General features: G+C 44.2%; 1 protein-coding gene across 7 annotated transcripts in view; it reads right to left on the bottom strand.

The window, feature by feature from the left end:
• OSBPL3 (oxysterol binding protein like 3) overlaps positions 1 to 16,429 on the bottom strand; it is a 143,794-nt gene that overhangs the window by 60,937 nt on the left and 66,428 nt on the right. For all 7 annotated transcript variants that reach the window (XM_070424449.1, XM_070424447.1, XM_070424448.1 and 4 more), the window contains one exon: positions 12,086 to 12,325. In XM_070424449.1, coding sequence (XP_070280550.1) covers positions 12,086 to 12,181 — 96 coding nt within the window. In that variant the 5' untranslated portion in view covers positions 12,182 to 12,325. The remainder of the gene's footprint in view (positions 1 to 12,085; positions 12,326 to 16,429) is intronic.

The raw sequence follows: 16,429 nt of genomic DNA on the forward strand, positions 1-16,429 counted from the left end.
TTGGCTCTTAAGGTAAATAAGCCAAACAGGGTTCACATTTATTTGTACAAAATATCCTCCTTTTTCCTTACGTTATCTTCTACCTGGGCTCAGAAAGTAAAACCCTTACCAAACACCAGCTTTAAAGAACATTTAAGAAAGTGAAGGCTCTCCCGTGCGGAGGAAGAAGGCACCGCAGCCAACTCCTCTTCTGGGCTTGGCATTCAAAGCCTGCCTCCCCACTTCCCTGTCTGTCACCATCCTGGACCCTCGGGGCTGAAACCTGAGCCCATACCCCGCCAGTGTTCTCAGTTGGGGGGCATACTGCTCCCTCTGAGGCTGGGAGCCAGAGATGGTAGATACCCCATAATGCCTGCCATTTAAAAAACACAAAGAATAGTGCCTGGGGAAAGCCATCCAGTGAGGTCTGACTGACACAACGCATAAATGTAAACAATGATCCTATAAAAAGGACTGGAGCAGACTTTCCAGCTGGCGGAAAGCAGGGACCTTCCCTGTCTTATTCACTACCTAATAGCACAGAGTAGGCATCAATATGCTGAACGAATTAATGAGGCAATTCCAATAGCTAAGATTTATTAAGCATCAGGCAGTGTGCTAATCACCACACTCACAATATTGCTCTTACTCCTTGCACAATCCTATGATATGGGATTTAGTAGTATCTTTATTTTTCTGAATGTGGACACTGAGGAAGGGAGGATTAGAAAACTTCCCCAGTGCTACAAAGCTGCCCGGGGAGAAAGCCGCCTAACTGAAAATCTACATCTTTAATCATTCTGCTCCATATGCACACTGTATATTCTACCGTACTTTAAACATGTGAATTCTGATGATGAACCAGAAATAAATGCATGGGACAGGGAAACAGGGGAATAAATCCGGGAGGTGGCCAAGATCCTGAAGCAATGGTTAAGAAACACCCCCCTATGGACAAAGACAAGCAAGGTCTGAGACCCTGCTGAGACCTACCAGTTTCCTGCAAGGTAGTCCCTTGGGGGGGGGGGGGGGGGGCGCGGAAGTCAGCCATGCATTTTAATGCTGCCAAGTCTTTGCTCCTTGCCTTTTGTATATCTGAATGTCTGCTCCATCTACTTCTCAGTGCAGAATTCTCATTTAGCCCCAAACTTCCTCAGACAGAATTCCCTCCCTCCTTGGTGCCTACACAAACCTTACTGGCATTATTCTCCCTCTCTAGAATTCGGGATCCGTGGGGACAGGAGCTCAATACTGTTGGTTATAATCTCACTGCTTTGGACATAGGGCCCTAAATATAGTTACTGAATGAGTCTTAGCAGCAAGGGGTGGGGTATAAAAAGGACCCCACAAGGCCCATGGGTGAAGGAATTGAATACTGTGTGCTGGATTCGGATGGATTGGTACTCAGGACAGAAAAGAGCAGAGATGCCAGTTGCCTTTGGCTAAAAGGCCTGGGTGGCAGGGAGTGGCTCCACGTATTCCTCACATACGCAGTGGCCCGGGAGCAGGGCATGCACCTTGAGCTGAGATGCACAGCACAGGGTGGACTTGACCCTGGGGAGAGCAAGGCCCTGCTGACTTAGCTCAACGTCCTGGGCTGATATCCTGCCCTAGGGCTGTCAGGCTTAAAGCTCACCATGAACAGCAGGTGGAGAGAGAACTATGATGGGATGTGGGGAAGTGGCTTCTTAAGGCTTCTGCTTGAGTTAACTGAAGACAGTCTGGCACTGTCATCTGGCACTAAATTCAGTCTGAATGTCTTACTGAATGTCTCAAAGGTGCCAAATGCAGAAAGCTTCTTTGTGGTTGGAAAGGCAGCTAAGCGTTAGCTCAAGCACACGGGCTGGTTCATTTCCATATTGTGAGTGCACCAATCGAGAGCATTTCCCTCCAGCTCAGCTGCTTCCAGGTCCATATCCTGTGCACCTCTCAGAGGCTGATTCTAGGCCCCGCCCTGGCGGCGGTGATGTCAGATATAAAAAAGGGCTTAGCTTTCATTCTTCTGCAGCTAAAGAGTGTGATGGAGGGAAGTTTGGTGGCTGCCTCTATCTGCCATGACTCGGGGAGTGGGTTGTTCGGATCACCTATTTAGTCTATTTTTCAGAGTTTTAAAAATCACAAAGCAAGACTCAGTGTTAAATCACATGGAGTATAATTTAACGTGTCTTTAGAGAGCAAAGGCATTTATGATCTTGTAAACCCTCAGGATCATCAATATAATCTTTTATGATTATACTACCGACACGTAGAAATACTTGTCAATAGAATTCCAGTTAATGTAATTAACTGTAACATGTCAGACCAACTCTGTACTTCTATTTCAATTATTGAGATTTACAATTGTTTCTTCCTCAACTAAGATCTGGTGAACACCAGTGGGCCTGATAGCAATACAAGTAAGGGGACAAATTAGGTGGGGGAGGGGTGGTAGTGCATGCAATCAAATGCAGTGCTTCTCGTCCTGTGCACACCAATCACGGAAGATCTCATCAAAATGCAGATTTCCGTTCAGTGGGTCTGGGGGCAAGGACTCAGCTTCTCCACAGGGCAAGGCCTCGGCTTCTTCTCGGCAGTTGCAGGGCTATGGGCCCACTTAGAGCAGCCACTATATAGGAGACGGGCTATCTTAGGAATTAGGAGTTGAGGGCAAAACCAGGACTAACAGGTAGGAGTTATAAGGCCCTGCATTTCAGGACTTCATAAAGGACGGACTGTCTGCCCTGGCCGGTGTGGCTCAGTTGGTTGAGCACCATGCCATGCACCAAGAGGTGCCCGGTCAGGGCACAAGCCGGGGTTGCAGGCTCAATCCCCAGTAGGAGGTGTGCAGGAGGCAGCTAATCAATGTTTCTCTCATCCACGTTTTGCTATCTCTTCTCCTCTCTCTAAAATCAATAAAAACATATTATTAAAAAAAGAATGGATTGTCTGATTCTCCAGTAATTCATACGATAAAAAACGACCACTACCCCTTTCTAAGAACTGCCTTCTTTCCACGGTGGCTGACAGGCTGTGGAGGGGATCCTGGGTTATCTCACCACACACGGGCATGGACCAAGTGATGACAAAGAAAATCTCCACTACAGGCTCCTATGTGAATGGGCCTGGGCCAGAGGTGTGAATGGGGGAGACTTTTGCTCTTCGTTTTATACCTTCCAGCGCTGTTTCCATATTTTCTCTTTATTACCTTTTAATTTTAAAAAAGTCATATTCCTTTGGCATATTAGAGAGCTCTGCCCTTTTGGTGTCTGAGCACTGAAGAGAAGCACCGTATCAGTGATTCTCACTCTATATTCAGACAGAACACTCTTGCCTCCAGTCACAGGCCTCCGAACCTCCTCGAGAAACGCCCTCCGCTGCTGGATGGCACTGGCTGACAGTAGTGTTCTCCCTGAGAGCGTGCTCAGCTATTTTTCGGAACTAATCGAAATTTGCAATCAAAGTAGAGACACATTCCGAATAAATTAAAGCAAACATGATTTAAAAGTAATAGTAGCAGGAGGCAGAAGTTCAGCATAATAAATGTCCTTATCCTTCATCCAAATCATGCATGAATTTTTTCACAGTGCTATACAAGAAACACTGGTTCTCATGAGAACCGAGCAGAAGGTTCGGATCCTGAGGGCCTTATGTATCAAGAAGGAATGACTTGCCCTAGCCCCATGGTCGGCAAACAGCAGCTCGCGAGCCACATGCGGCTCTTTGGCCCCTTGAGTGTGGCTCTTCCTAAGCCTCAGGAGTACCCTAATTAAGTTAATAACAATGTACCTACCTATATAGTTTAAGTTTAAAAAATTTGGCTCTCAAAAGAAATTTCAATCGTTGTACTGTTGATATTTGGCTCTGTTGACTAATGAGTTTGCCTACCACTGCCCTAGCCACTTTTTCTCAGTGGTTAGAGTGTCGCCCATGCACCGAAGGGACACAGGTTGGATTCCTGCTCTAAGACATGTACCTGGGTTATAGGTTTGACCCCCTGCCCTAGTTGGGACATGTGTGGGAGGCAACCGATTGATGTGTCTCTCTCACATCACTGTTTCCCACTCTCCCTCTCTCTTTTAAAAAAATCAATGGAAAAAAGTATCCTTGAGTGAGGATTAACAATAAATAATAAATAAATAAATAAATAAATAAATAAATAAATAAATAAGAAGGGATGACTTTTGTTTTAAGTGGGTTATATTCTAGTCCATAACTGAGCTTCTATTTAATAAGGTAATGTTACTCAAAGGTCTAAGGCTTAGCGCCAGGCAGGTACTGGTGATGCAGAGATGTAAAACCCAATGCTGGCTGCCAAGAAGTTAACATACATTGAAAATAAAGAGAGCAAAAGGATGAAAACTTGTAAATACAGAATGGCAGGTTCAAACAACCTACTGCAGCTGTCAGATAAGCACCATCGCCTCAGGCCAGATCCATCTTAGGGGGAGAACTTGGGCTGGGATTTGGAGAAAAGCTGGCACCCAGGGAGAAGCAGGGTTTCTAAAGCTACCCTGACCAATTACCACAGACTGGTGGCTTAAAACCACAGGAATGTCATCTCTAGTTCAGAGGCCATGCTTGCTCCAGAGGCAGGGGAGAACGGGCTTGTCTTAATTCGGGCTGCTGTTAACAAAACACTGCGGCGGGAAGTCCAAGATCAAGGTGTTGGTAAATTTGGTTCCTGGTGAGAACCCACTTCCTAGAGCGTGTAATTGGAGTGGTCTGTAGCTGCCTTTTCTCTGGGTGTTCACAGGGCCTTTCCTCCAAGCGTGAGAGAGAAGGAGCTCTGGTGTCTTTCCTCTTATAAGGGCACTAAGCCCATCTGGAGGACACCATCCTCATGACCTCGTCTAAAATTAACCTCCAGAAGACCCCCCTCTCTCTCTCTCTCTCCTTAAAATATATTCTTATTGATTTCAGAGATGGAGGGAGAGATAGAAACATCAATAATGAGAGAGAATCATTGATTGGCTGCCTCCTGCATGCCCCCAACTGGGGATCAAGACTGCAATCCTGGCATGTGTCCTGATGGGGAAATGAACCGTGACCTCCTGGTTCATGGAAAGTAACAAAGTCACCCTGACAACTCAAATATGTCATTTTAGCTGAAGTTTTAACCTCTTCCCATATCAAATGTTTGTTTTTTCTTTTCAAGACTTAACTCAGAATAGAAATATCTTGAGAATTGAGTCTTGTATCTTTGCCCTTCCTCCTTTCAGAGTATCTTTCAGAGTATCTATATATATAAAAGCCAAGCGATCAGAATGACTGGAACAACTGGAACAAACAGTCACTATGAGGCGCACTGCGACAGCCAACCAGCCCAATGGGGCCCCGGTCAGCCCCACCCAGTCTCCCATGACCCCTCCCCCTGGCCGGTCCCACCCCCGATCGCCTCCATTGGGGCAGGCCTTCCGGACCCCACCCATGCACGAATTCATGCACTGGGCCTCTAGTAATGTCATAACCATAAATGTGACCAAAAGGTAGGCAGTAAAAGGTCCAGAAAGGTAGAATCTGGAAAACTAAGACAGAAATATGTAGTTAATTTTTCTTGGTAGTTCCCACCAGAAAAAAAGCCGCTGCAGACAATCAGACCTCAGGGATCTTTGAGGCTGCTTTACTCATCAGTGTTATTCTTGTCCCTGCATCCTCAGAGGCGTTGGCTTCTGGAGGTTTGTTTAAACAACAAACATTTGCACTGAAGGCACATGGAACTTGAATTAACTTCTATGGAAGCTTTCTAACATCTAAAAAAACTAGTGTTCTCCAAATAGATGGTTGCCTGATCCCCTACCGCTTATTAGCTGTATAACTCTAAACAAGGCAGTTAGTATCTCTGGATCATATTTTCTTTCTAAAGCATAGAAGGACAGCATCGATACCATGGTAATTAGCTAGTTATTAATAGTAGGAAAGGAGCAAAAGGGAGACCAGACATTATGAGCATGGCCATCTGGACAGCTTCACCAGGAAGCTGCAATTTCACAGTCACCAGCAAGTCACCACCCATCTCCTGTAGATCACTGGGGGAGAGGACAAAGGGGAAGGTGGATGCATGTGCAGTGAAGTTGGGGGGACCTAGGAAATATACTTATCAATCAAACCTAGGAACAGAAATCATTGGCTAGAAGAGGTGGAGCCAATGCAAGCCCATGAAAATTTGGGAATACATAATCTGCTAAACCAGCGGTTCTCAACCTGTGGGTTGTGACCCTTTTGGCGGTCGAACGACCCTTTCACAGGGGTTGCCTAAGACCATCCTGCATATCAGATATTTACATTACAATTCATAACAGTAGCAACATTACAGTTATGAAGTAGCAATGAAAATAATTTTATGGTTGGGTCACAACATGAGGAACTGTATTTAAAGGGCCAGAAGGTTGAGAACCACTGCCCTAAACAAAGGAGCTGGTACTCTTGGCTCACGGCTCTCTTAGCATCCTTGCATTTGCCTGTATTTCCTCCATGCCATGTGGCCAGGCCGACCTGACATGCAATGGACTAATGGGCTACAGCAGAAAACACAAACTAACCAGCCTAATGCTAAACGGGACTATGCCCTAACATGGAATGGAAACTCTGGAGACTGGCTTTTATTTTGAAGACGCCACAGCTACACTTCTTCCTTGGTGGGACAAAGGAAAATAGGACCAGGGAAACGCAAGGTGTAATTCCACAGAAATAAAACTTTCTACACCATTTCACCTCCCAGGCCAATCTCAGAAAATTCCTTTTCTCAAAATATCGCAAAAGCCCACTCCCACGAACAACAGGTGGGGACAAGAAGCTTTCCCCATAACAGTATGAAAGAACATAATGAGCCCTAAGGCTGCTATCAGATACTGGCTAACATCTATGTCCCTTGCTGACTCCTCCTCTCTGAGCAACCTAGATAGAAGCCAAGAGTCTGACTGCGTCATGTCACGTCCCCTCCAGCTGAAAGGAACAGTCCTCACGCCGTACTGCTTGAGGGCTCCTGGGACTCTTCTTGGGAAAGGTGAGAGTGGTTTATGCATCCATCACTTATATAGCACGCTCCACATGCAGGCTCTCTTCTAGCTAAGCAACTTGCAAAACCTTATAAGAAACCAAGTAACTGCCGAAGGTCAAACAGCTTATGAACAACCTAAGATTTAAACTCAAGCCCTGGCTCCTGAGCAAGTTCATATTCACTGCTTTTCATTTTCTGTGCCCATCAAAGAACAATTATGATGAATTATAACATTCCCAAGGCCCTCCTCCTTGATTGGTCTCTCTCAAGAGTGTTAGCCCCTACTTACAAAAGGCAGCTGGTAAATCTCGGTGTCTCTGAAGACGTGATGAATTAAAAGAAATAAACAGGACTAAGTATTTGCAATACCCAGATGCTGAAATTATAAACTCCTGAGCTTTAATTCACTTTTCTTGGCAAATTCTCTCCCATTCAACTCCTGTGTCCTGTGGGTTCTGGCACCAAGCCCAGCAGCTGGGCTCCCTGGAGCGCTGCATCATCTAATAGCAAACACTCGTGGATGACCCCGGGAGGCTCAAAGGCCACCTTAGATCAGCGCAGGGACACGAGGGTGATGAGAACCAACTGCGTATCTGTAAGGAGCCTTACCTGGCAATAGATCTTTCCATTTCAAATCCCCTGTAATCATGAACTAAGCACTTGTCAATTATTTTAGCAGAATTCACCTTCTGTTTTCTGACTTATGGAGCAAATGCTAGCAACATAGAAAGGGAAAAAAGGATGGAGGCCATGCTCCCTTCGCAAACCACAGCCTCCCCAGAGTTGACCACTTGTTTGTAGAGATCTGCTCTGCTGTCCTGTCCTTTGTGGCTTCAAATCTTCCTGCCCAGTCTTTTAATAATAGGTTCTTAATAGACATTGATTGAAGAAGTAAAGTTTAGGGCATATAGGACTCTTTCATTAAAGATAAAACCTAGTCATTCATCTTTAGCTCAATCTGGCTTCTGAAGCGTGCTAGTTTCAAAGTTCTAGGAAAGAAATGGAAGGGGGCAGTGGGAAAAGACAACAGGAAACTGCAATTACTCATATTGTACAAGTTTTGAAATAGTAATTGCCTCTCCCACTTAGATACCCCTTAACCTACTTCATCTGTCTACAGAGCTTTGTGAATAGTAATTTTCTACCTAGCAATTGCATGCTTCTTCATTCATTAATTTAATCCCCACTTACCGAATGTCTACCATCTGCTAGCCTAGGTACTTCATATTTATTATTTCATTCAGTTTTCAAAAGGAAGAACAATTTTCTAAATTTCACAGCTAAAAAACTGAGATTCAGAGGCTTTATATAACACTAGAGGCCCGATGCATGAAATTCGTGCAAGAGTGAGCCTTCGCAGCCGCGGGCGGCTGCCTGGATCCAGATCCCTCCCTCATAGCTGCTGTGGCTGCCTCGATTTGATGGCTGCAGCCCCGGCTTAGTCCGGAAGGACATCCGGTCTAATTAACATCTTATGATTTTATTATTATATATGGCGAGGTCACCCAGCTAGCAACAAGCAGACCCTGTTTCATAGTTTCTAGTAGAGCAGCTCATTCAGAGATTCTGGTATACAAAGCATTTAGGGATTACATCATCATTTGCTAGAAGAAACTCAATGGAGAGGCCTTTGTTCATTTTTTAAGATCCTCACAATATGTCACTGGAGTGAGGAAGCTGAGGAATCTGTGAGTTTCTTGCTCACATTCCACATGTATACCTGGCCATACATTCTCACCTCCCCTAATGGAGGGATACTTGCTGCTGGCATTCAGTCCACTAATTTGCATCTGCCATGTGCTGTGAAAGCTAAAAAGATGTGTAATTAGAACCCAGGACTCAAGCTCTATCTACTCTTTCAACCAATTAATGAATCAGAGAATTATCCATATGGGGAGAGAGGAGGGCAGGGTTAAGCATGGCCTTAGACATGTTCAAGGTTCCCAAACAGAACATTTGTGAAGGTGTCTCTCAAATCCTGTCTGGGAGCCTGGTAAAATTGGGGTACCCTCTTCCTCTGTTCCTATTCTGTCATGAATAGATTCTAACCAGCCTTTCATGCCCACCACTCGACAATGTCACAGATGACCTCCACAACCAACAATCATCCTCAGGCTTCATTTTATTTGACCTGTCAGCAGCCATTTAAAAGTAAATTAATTAAAGTATTGCAAGTCGCATGGATTGCATGTACCTTGGAAATGACCTATAGTGAGCATCTAGTATTTTTATAAAAGATCATTTTTAAAGTCTTAAAGCAATAAATGAAGATTCTTCTCAAGAATATCACCAAATTCAACAGGGAAAAACAATTTCATATGGATCAGTCTAGCTAACGAGATAGCTGAGCCAAAGCCTGGGAGGGGGAAAAACACTCAAGCAAAGATCAACCTAGAACACTACAGATAATAGGGTGCGATGAAGACGGTCAGAAGGGACCAACAACCTATTCTTTGAGTAAGCTGGCTTCCTCTAGTTGGGGATTTCCTGCAAGAAGCATAGGTTTCTATCCGGTAAAGCACTAGATCTGAAGGACAGTCCACTTCAAAGAGATCCATTTCTTTTCCTCCAATAGCAGAATATAGACTTGGCAGAGATCTCTTAATATCAACCCTCTAATATCACTAAAGGGTGATGAATGTGGCACCTGTGCTCCCACTCAGCCTTCCTGTGCCCATGAGTCATAGCTGAAAACATGGCACTCTTTTCCACTGCACCAGACTCGACCGCACAACTCTTCACAACACAGTGCTCCTAGTAGCTACTACCAATAGGCAGGTGCTGGCCTGGGGGTCAGGGTGGAAGAAAGAGGTGAAAGACAATGTATACCCATGCCACAGAGGAAAAACAAGTCTTTATGCTTATAAAGCAAAATCACATGCACATTAAAGTAGTAGATACTAAATAAAAAAGATGACCAATTGATGAATAGGTGAAAGACCAACCATTCCAAGTCAGAAAACGTTGAGGCATCAAATACATTTCTCTTTTTCTTTAGGATGTGACCTCAGAAAAAGCTCTGTGAAAACCAAATCAATCTATTTCAAATAACACACCCAACAAATAATTTCTGTGTATTCAGTCCCAGAATTTCAATTCCTTTGGTGTTATAAGCTCTGGCTTAAAAAAATCATGTTCTCCCCCTTTATCCAAGGATGCTAATAGGGGGAAATCTTCATTTGGTTCTAACCCCAACCAGAAATTTGGCGTAGGGAGAGAAATGCCCACCTGGAAAGCTGACAAAGGCGGTGGACGCAGCTACCCTCTCAAAATGGAATTCCCAGGAGCCATTGTGCATCAGTCAAGGAATACTTTTAGTCATTTTTTAAAGCCCAGCAGGACATGATGACTGTGCTGAAAAAAATTCTCCTTCCTAACCCTCGGGAGAGATGGTGGAGGGCTCCCCAATGTCAGGCTTGTGGCAAATCGTCTAGGACAGTGATTTTAAAACTCTTTCATCTATGGTAAGCATAAATTAATTACTAAAATTCTGCAGCACACCAAAAAATATATTTTTGCAGGTCTGACAAAAAAAGGCACAGTTTTAATTGATTTACAAAATAACAACAACAACAACCACCTATCCTTTTTGGTCCAAAGTGACTTTTTTAAAAATCAGATGCCCATACTTGTATATAAGGATTTCTGGTACTCAGAAACACCAATCAGATGCAATCTTATTATGCGACATGACCAATAAGATGCAACTCTCTTATACGACCTATATATTAATGGTTTGAGACAGGGCATTCACACCGGAGCACTACTATTGTGTTGGCTGCTGTCATTTTCTTATTTGACAATCTAAGCAGGGGTTCTCAACCTGTGGGTCGCGAACAAAGAAAATACATCCTACATATCAGATATTTACATTACGATTCATAACAGTAGCAAAATTACAGTTATGAAGTAGCAACGAAAATAATTTTATGGTTGGGGGTCACCACAACATGAGGCACTGTATTAAAGGGTCTCGGCATTAGGAAGGTTGAGAACCACGGAGGGAAAAGAGGCCAGTGCCCCTGACTAAATATTCAGGTACAAAAATTCTTGCAGCCCATCGGCTGGTCTAGAATCATAGATGCTAATGAAATAAGGCAGCATTGTGAGGTGGTAAGCTCCCTGTCCCAGGCAACATTCGAATGGAGAGACCCGTGATGATGAGTCACAAATGTGTGAATGTGTTATAAATGTGTGATGTGTCATAAATGCCTGGACGTGCCTGAAGTGGGAGGCTGCTGGATTGTTGCTTCCAAATCTAGAACCAAGTCCTCTGGACCAATTCTTAGGCCGTTGCTTCTCATGGGGGATTGACAAAGCCAACAGAGCCAGCAAACACTGAAAAGGCTCAGAGCTTTTGGACAGCCCTCCCTCTCTCTACTTGACTGAAGGTGGAAGAATTACAATGATTAATGTGCATTTATTGTACTGATCTAAAACCAGCAAATTCTGCCAATCAGGATTTATTAGAAAGGAAACCAAAAAAAGCAACATATAATTAGCTGACAGTTATTTAGGAGTTAATTATTCAGTCCTTTGTTTCACTTCTTTCTTCTTCCGACTTAATTCCCTTTTACCAGGTCTCCGTTGATTTGATTCCCCATCCATTAGTGAAATAGAGCAGGTGGGACTCAAGGGCAGCCTGTGGTTGGAAGGTGTCATAAGGGAAGGGAGAGGCGGGTGGGAGGCTATTATAATTGCTGGAAAAGTGACTGATTTTTTTGTGTTGGTTAGTAGGGTATAAACGGACGTATGGGCTCTGGAGTCAAACAGGCTGGGCTTTGGTTTCTTGCTCTGCCACTTACTAGCTGTGTGTCTTTAATAACTCAGTCGGTCTGACTCAGCTTCCTCGTGGAGAACATGGGGATATTAATATCTGTGTTGGAGGACAGTTGCAAGGACTGAGTAAAATAATCCAAAGAGCCAAATACAGCTCTTCCCACCTGGTAGGCTCTCAAGCTGAATTAAAAACCACCTAAAAATGTACTCTTCTCATGTAAATAAGACAGGACTAGAAGCAAATGCTCTTAAACTGAGAAGTAGGCGTTCCCAAGTAAATATACACACTTTAATCTACAAACTGCCCAATTTAAATTTGCATCTTAAAAGTTGCATTAGTTAAAACTTTACCTGCCGACTTCCTTGCTTGGAGGAGCAGGTACTCGGGCTCCTGGAAGGGGAGACCAACTTTGGGGACACCCCAAGGTTCTTCTCATCACTCATCATGAGCAGCAGGTCACGTGGCCTCGATGCAGTCAAAATGCCATCAGGAGACAGTGGAGCAGAGAGTATGGCAGTCCCAAACGGGCAGGTGGCTCAGCTCTTACGCAGTGTGCTCGGAAAGCATTTTGGATGACCCAGAGGAAATCCCTAAAATCAAAAGAAGAGAAAATTAGAGAGCAGGTCAGAGGCCACAGGCACTGTCTATAATTAGCTGCTTGTCTGCGAGAGGCTTATCTGCAGGGCAGAGTACAGAGCCACGAGGCTCTGCTGCACAAGGGCCGTGAAGGAAAAGATGCTTTACAACTTCCTCTTCCTGGAAATTACGTGTAGGTGGTTTTGTAGCTTTGCAATATGACAGGCTTAGGAACACTGCAGAGTACAAACATCTGAGTCCAGAAACATACAAAATAAGTACCATAAAACCAACCCAAACCACCAGGAGATCGCACTTCATACCCACTAGGGTAGCTATAATAAAATAAAAAAGATAGAAAATAAGAAGTTTATTGTTTTGTTAATCCTCACCCGAGGATATTTTCCCACCGAATTTTAGAGAGAGTGGTAGGGAGGGGGAGAGACAGAAAGATAGAAACATCAATGTGAGAGAGACACATCTTACAAACACATGTTACTCTAAGGGATTGGTTGCCTCCCGCACACACCCCAGAGGTACATGCCCTTGACAGGAATCAAACCTGGGACCCTTCAGTCTGCTCTACCCACTGAGCCAAACTGGTCAGGACAGGAAATAACAAATTATAAAGAAAAGTGGAACCTTCAGGTGAGGGATGTTAAATGGGCAGCCAGAATTCAAAACAGTTTGGCAGTTTTTTAAAAAAGTTAAATATAGAATTATCATATGATCCAACAATTTCACTCCTAGGTATATACCCAAAAGAATTTAAAACAGAAAGAATTCAAACAAAAACTTGTACAAGAATGTTCATAGCAATGCTATTCACAATAGCCAAAGGCAGAAACAAACCAGATGAACATCAACTGGTGAATGGATAAACTTCATATGGTATATGCTATGGTCTGAAAGTTTGTGTCCCCCTCCCCCCCCAAAAAAATTCATATGTTGAAATCCTAATGCCCAAGGTGATGCTATCAGGAGGTGAGGGGGGCCCATGGTGAGGTGCATAGGTCCGCAGAGAAGAACCCTCATGAATGGAACTAATGCCCTTCTAAAAGAGACCACACGAGTTCCCCAGCCCCATCCCCCGCGTGAGAACACAGCGATACATCTGCAGCCTCTGACCCTGCTGGCACCCTCATCTTGAAGTTCCAGCCTCCAGAGCTGTGAGAAATAGATTTCTGTTGCTTACAAGCCACCAGCCTGTGGTATTTTGTTGCAGCAGCCCAAAGAGACTAAGACAGTATGTCCATACAATGGAATATTATTCAGGAATTAAAAGGCATCAAGACCTGAATCATGCTATAACATGGATGAACCTTGAAAATGTTTCACTTAAGTGAAAGAAGCTAGAAACAAAAGACCATGAACTGTAAGCATCTGTTTATAGAGACTATCCAGAGTGGTCAAATCCAAGGAGACAGAGGGCCACTCGTGGTAGCCAGGGGCTGGGGGTTGGGGAATGGGATGTGACCAGTTTATCCCCGGGCCTTCCTTTCAGGATGATTACAATGTTCTGGAACCAGATGATGGTGATAGTCGCACAACATTGTGAATGTAGTAAATGTCACTGAATTACATACTTAAAAGTCGTTTAAAGGTGAATTTTAGGTCATGTGCATTTTACTACAATTTTTAAAAATCTTTTTTTGGGGGGTGCATGATGGGAAATATGTTCCACCACAGGTTTGTGGGGATGTCATCTTAAAAAAACTATTACATGACAAAATCCAAGGGGGAAAGCAGAATTTTCCCATATCATCTCTTAGTATGTTAGTAATTAAAAAATGATCATTTGATGGCTTCCCACACCTATTGTCTCATTTAATCATCATTCTGGCGGGAGAGCATTACCTCTATTACACAGAGGAAAAAACTAAAAACTGGAGTTCCTGACAAGTTGTGTCAGTTGCCTGATCACACAGCAGGTAAGAGACTGAGTCCGGTTAGATGCCAGGCCTTGACGCTGGTGCTGGAAATCAGCATCCTGACAGCCAGGTAGGCGATGACAGCTTCTGCACCCTCTCTGGGACCCAAGAGAACTGAGGAGCTGGACTAGAAAAACTCGGACAGAGCTCAGCCGGTGTGGCTCAGAGGGTGAGTGTCGACCTATGAGCCAGGAGGCCATAGTTCAATTCCTGGTCAGGGCACGTGCCCGGGGTTGCAGGCTCCATCCCCAACGTGGGGCGTGCAGGAGGCAGCCGATCAACAATCCTCTCTGATCACTGATGTCTCTCTCTCTCTCTCTCCCTTCCTCTCTCTGAAATCAATAAAAACATACAAAAATATTTTTAAAAAAGAAGAAAAAAGCTCTGCATTTACACAATGCAATGCTACTCAGCTGTAAAAAAAAAAGAGAGAGAGAAAAAAAAAGAGGAAGAAAAAAAAAACCTCAGAGAGAGTGTACATCATCACCCCGATCTGAAGAGGCAGCAGCATCCCATTCCTTTCCATGCACGGCACCAACCTTCAAGACAGCAAGTCTGTGGTGGGGAAGGGGGTTGACCAGGACTGAGACAGGGACACCCTTAGAGTGTTAACTGGGCTGCCACCTGCCACCCCTGCAACGTTTTTGGGGGGTGAACCACTGCCTTCATCCACAGCCCTGAGTTAAGGGTGATTAACGAGTTTGGTTTGGGCTTCAGAAGGCCAGGCTTTTATTTGACAAACCAGTTTCAAATAAATTCTACAACTTTGCAAAGCATATTAACAATGAAAAACAATTTCTATCTAATCCATTCAGTTCTTAGTGTTCACATAGTATATTTTAAAAGAAGGGTGTTATATAATTGTCCAGGAACCAGCTAGATATTGTATCATACTTTTAGTTAATTATTAAATATTCCAATCTCTGCCTTTCACTAACACTTAGTTCTTAAAAAACAAAAAACATTGCCCTAACCAGTTTGGCTCAGTGGATAGAGCGTCGGCCTGCGGGCTCAAGGGTCCCAGGTTCGATTCCAGTCAAGGGCATGTACCTTGGTTGCGGGCACATCCCCAATGGGGAGTGTGCAGGAGGCAGCTGATCGGTGTTTCTCTCTCATCGATGTTTCTAACTCTCTATCCTTCTCCCTTCCTCTCTGTAAAAAATCAATAAAATATAAAAACAAAACAAAAAAAAAACAAAAAACATATGCTAAAGCTGTAAATTAAAACCAAGACAATGACGGGAAAGAAACTCTCAGAAAATACAATTAAGGTATCTGTAGCTATAGAGCTCAATTCCCATGTTGCGTTCACAGAAAGTACCCCCCAAATCTGTGTTCATTACGCACTGTATCCAACAATGGACCAGGCTCTTCATAAAGTAGCTTTTCTTATGGGGCATGACTGTGCCTGAAGCTAGAGGCAATGCAAGCTGGTTAACAACTGCCAAGGTGAAAAATGTTATAAGTGTGTATTAACAATGGTGTTGGCTGTTGCTGTTTGAGAAAGGTAAGAAAAAAAACTGATGGGAACCCCAAATTATGAGACAAGGGGCAGCCATTACTGTGACAACTGATTCCCCAGTGGTTTAGGGATACCAACAACATTTTTCTGTGTTTGTATTTTTTTTAAGGCTGAGATTCTTGACAGTAAGTATGGGACGAGGTGGCGTGTGACATGTGAAGAAGGAAAAGAAAGAGCACTTGGGCAACAAAAATGAGAGTCACAGGAATTCTGAAACAGAAATCAGAAGCAGCCTCACCCTGTGGTAGAGACCACAGATAAAAGGGGACATCTTGATCTTTGAACTCTGCCAAATTTCACTTCTCAACCGCTGCCAAGGCCCGGGCTGAGAGCAGGCCAAGTGTACTCCTTTAAATGGGTACTTAGTGTTGAGGCGTCTGAAGAACCACGGTCGGGGACCACCCCCACCCGGGCCCCGTTTTCTCCTTCAGGGAAAGGAAAGGGTGGGAATCCACAGCCCCCCCACCCCCACCCCCCCCCACCCCCCCCACCCCCCCCCCCACACACACACACATCCGTCATTCTGGGAGAGTCTGAATTTTGCCTAGGAAGAGAGATCTGTTTCATTCCCAGAACCTTCCTGCCTAGCCTCATCAGATATTCTGTTAAAATTTCCAAAGGTGGCTTAAAGGACAAAAGAAGTCAAATTCTGGGGAAAGGATTTG

Source organism: Myotis yumanensis, unplaced genomic scaffold, assembly GCF_028538775.1.
Source record: "Myotis yumanensis isolate MYYU_CA2020_CCGP unplaced genomic scaffold, mMyoYum1.0.hap1 SCAF_9, whole genome shotgun sequence".
Classification (NCBI taxonomy): Eukaryota; Metazoa; Chordata; class Mammalia; order Chiroptera; family Vespertilionidae; genus Myotis; species Myotis yumanensis.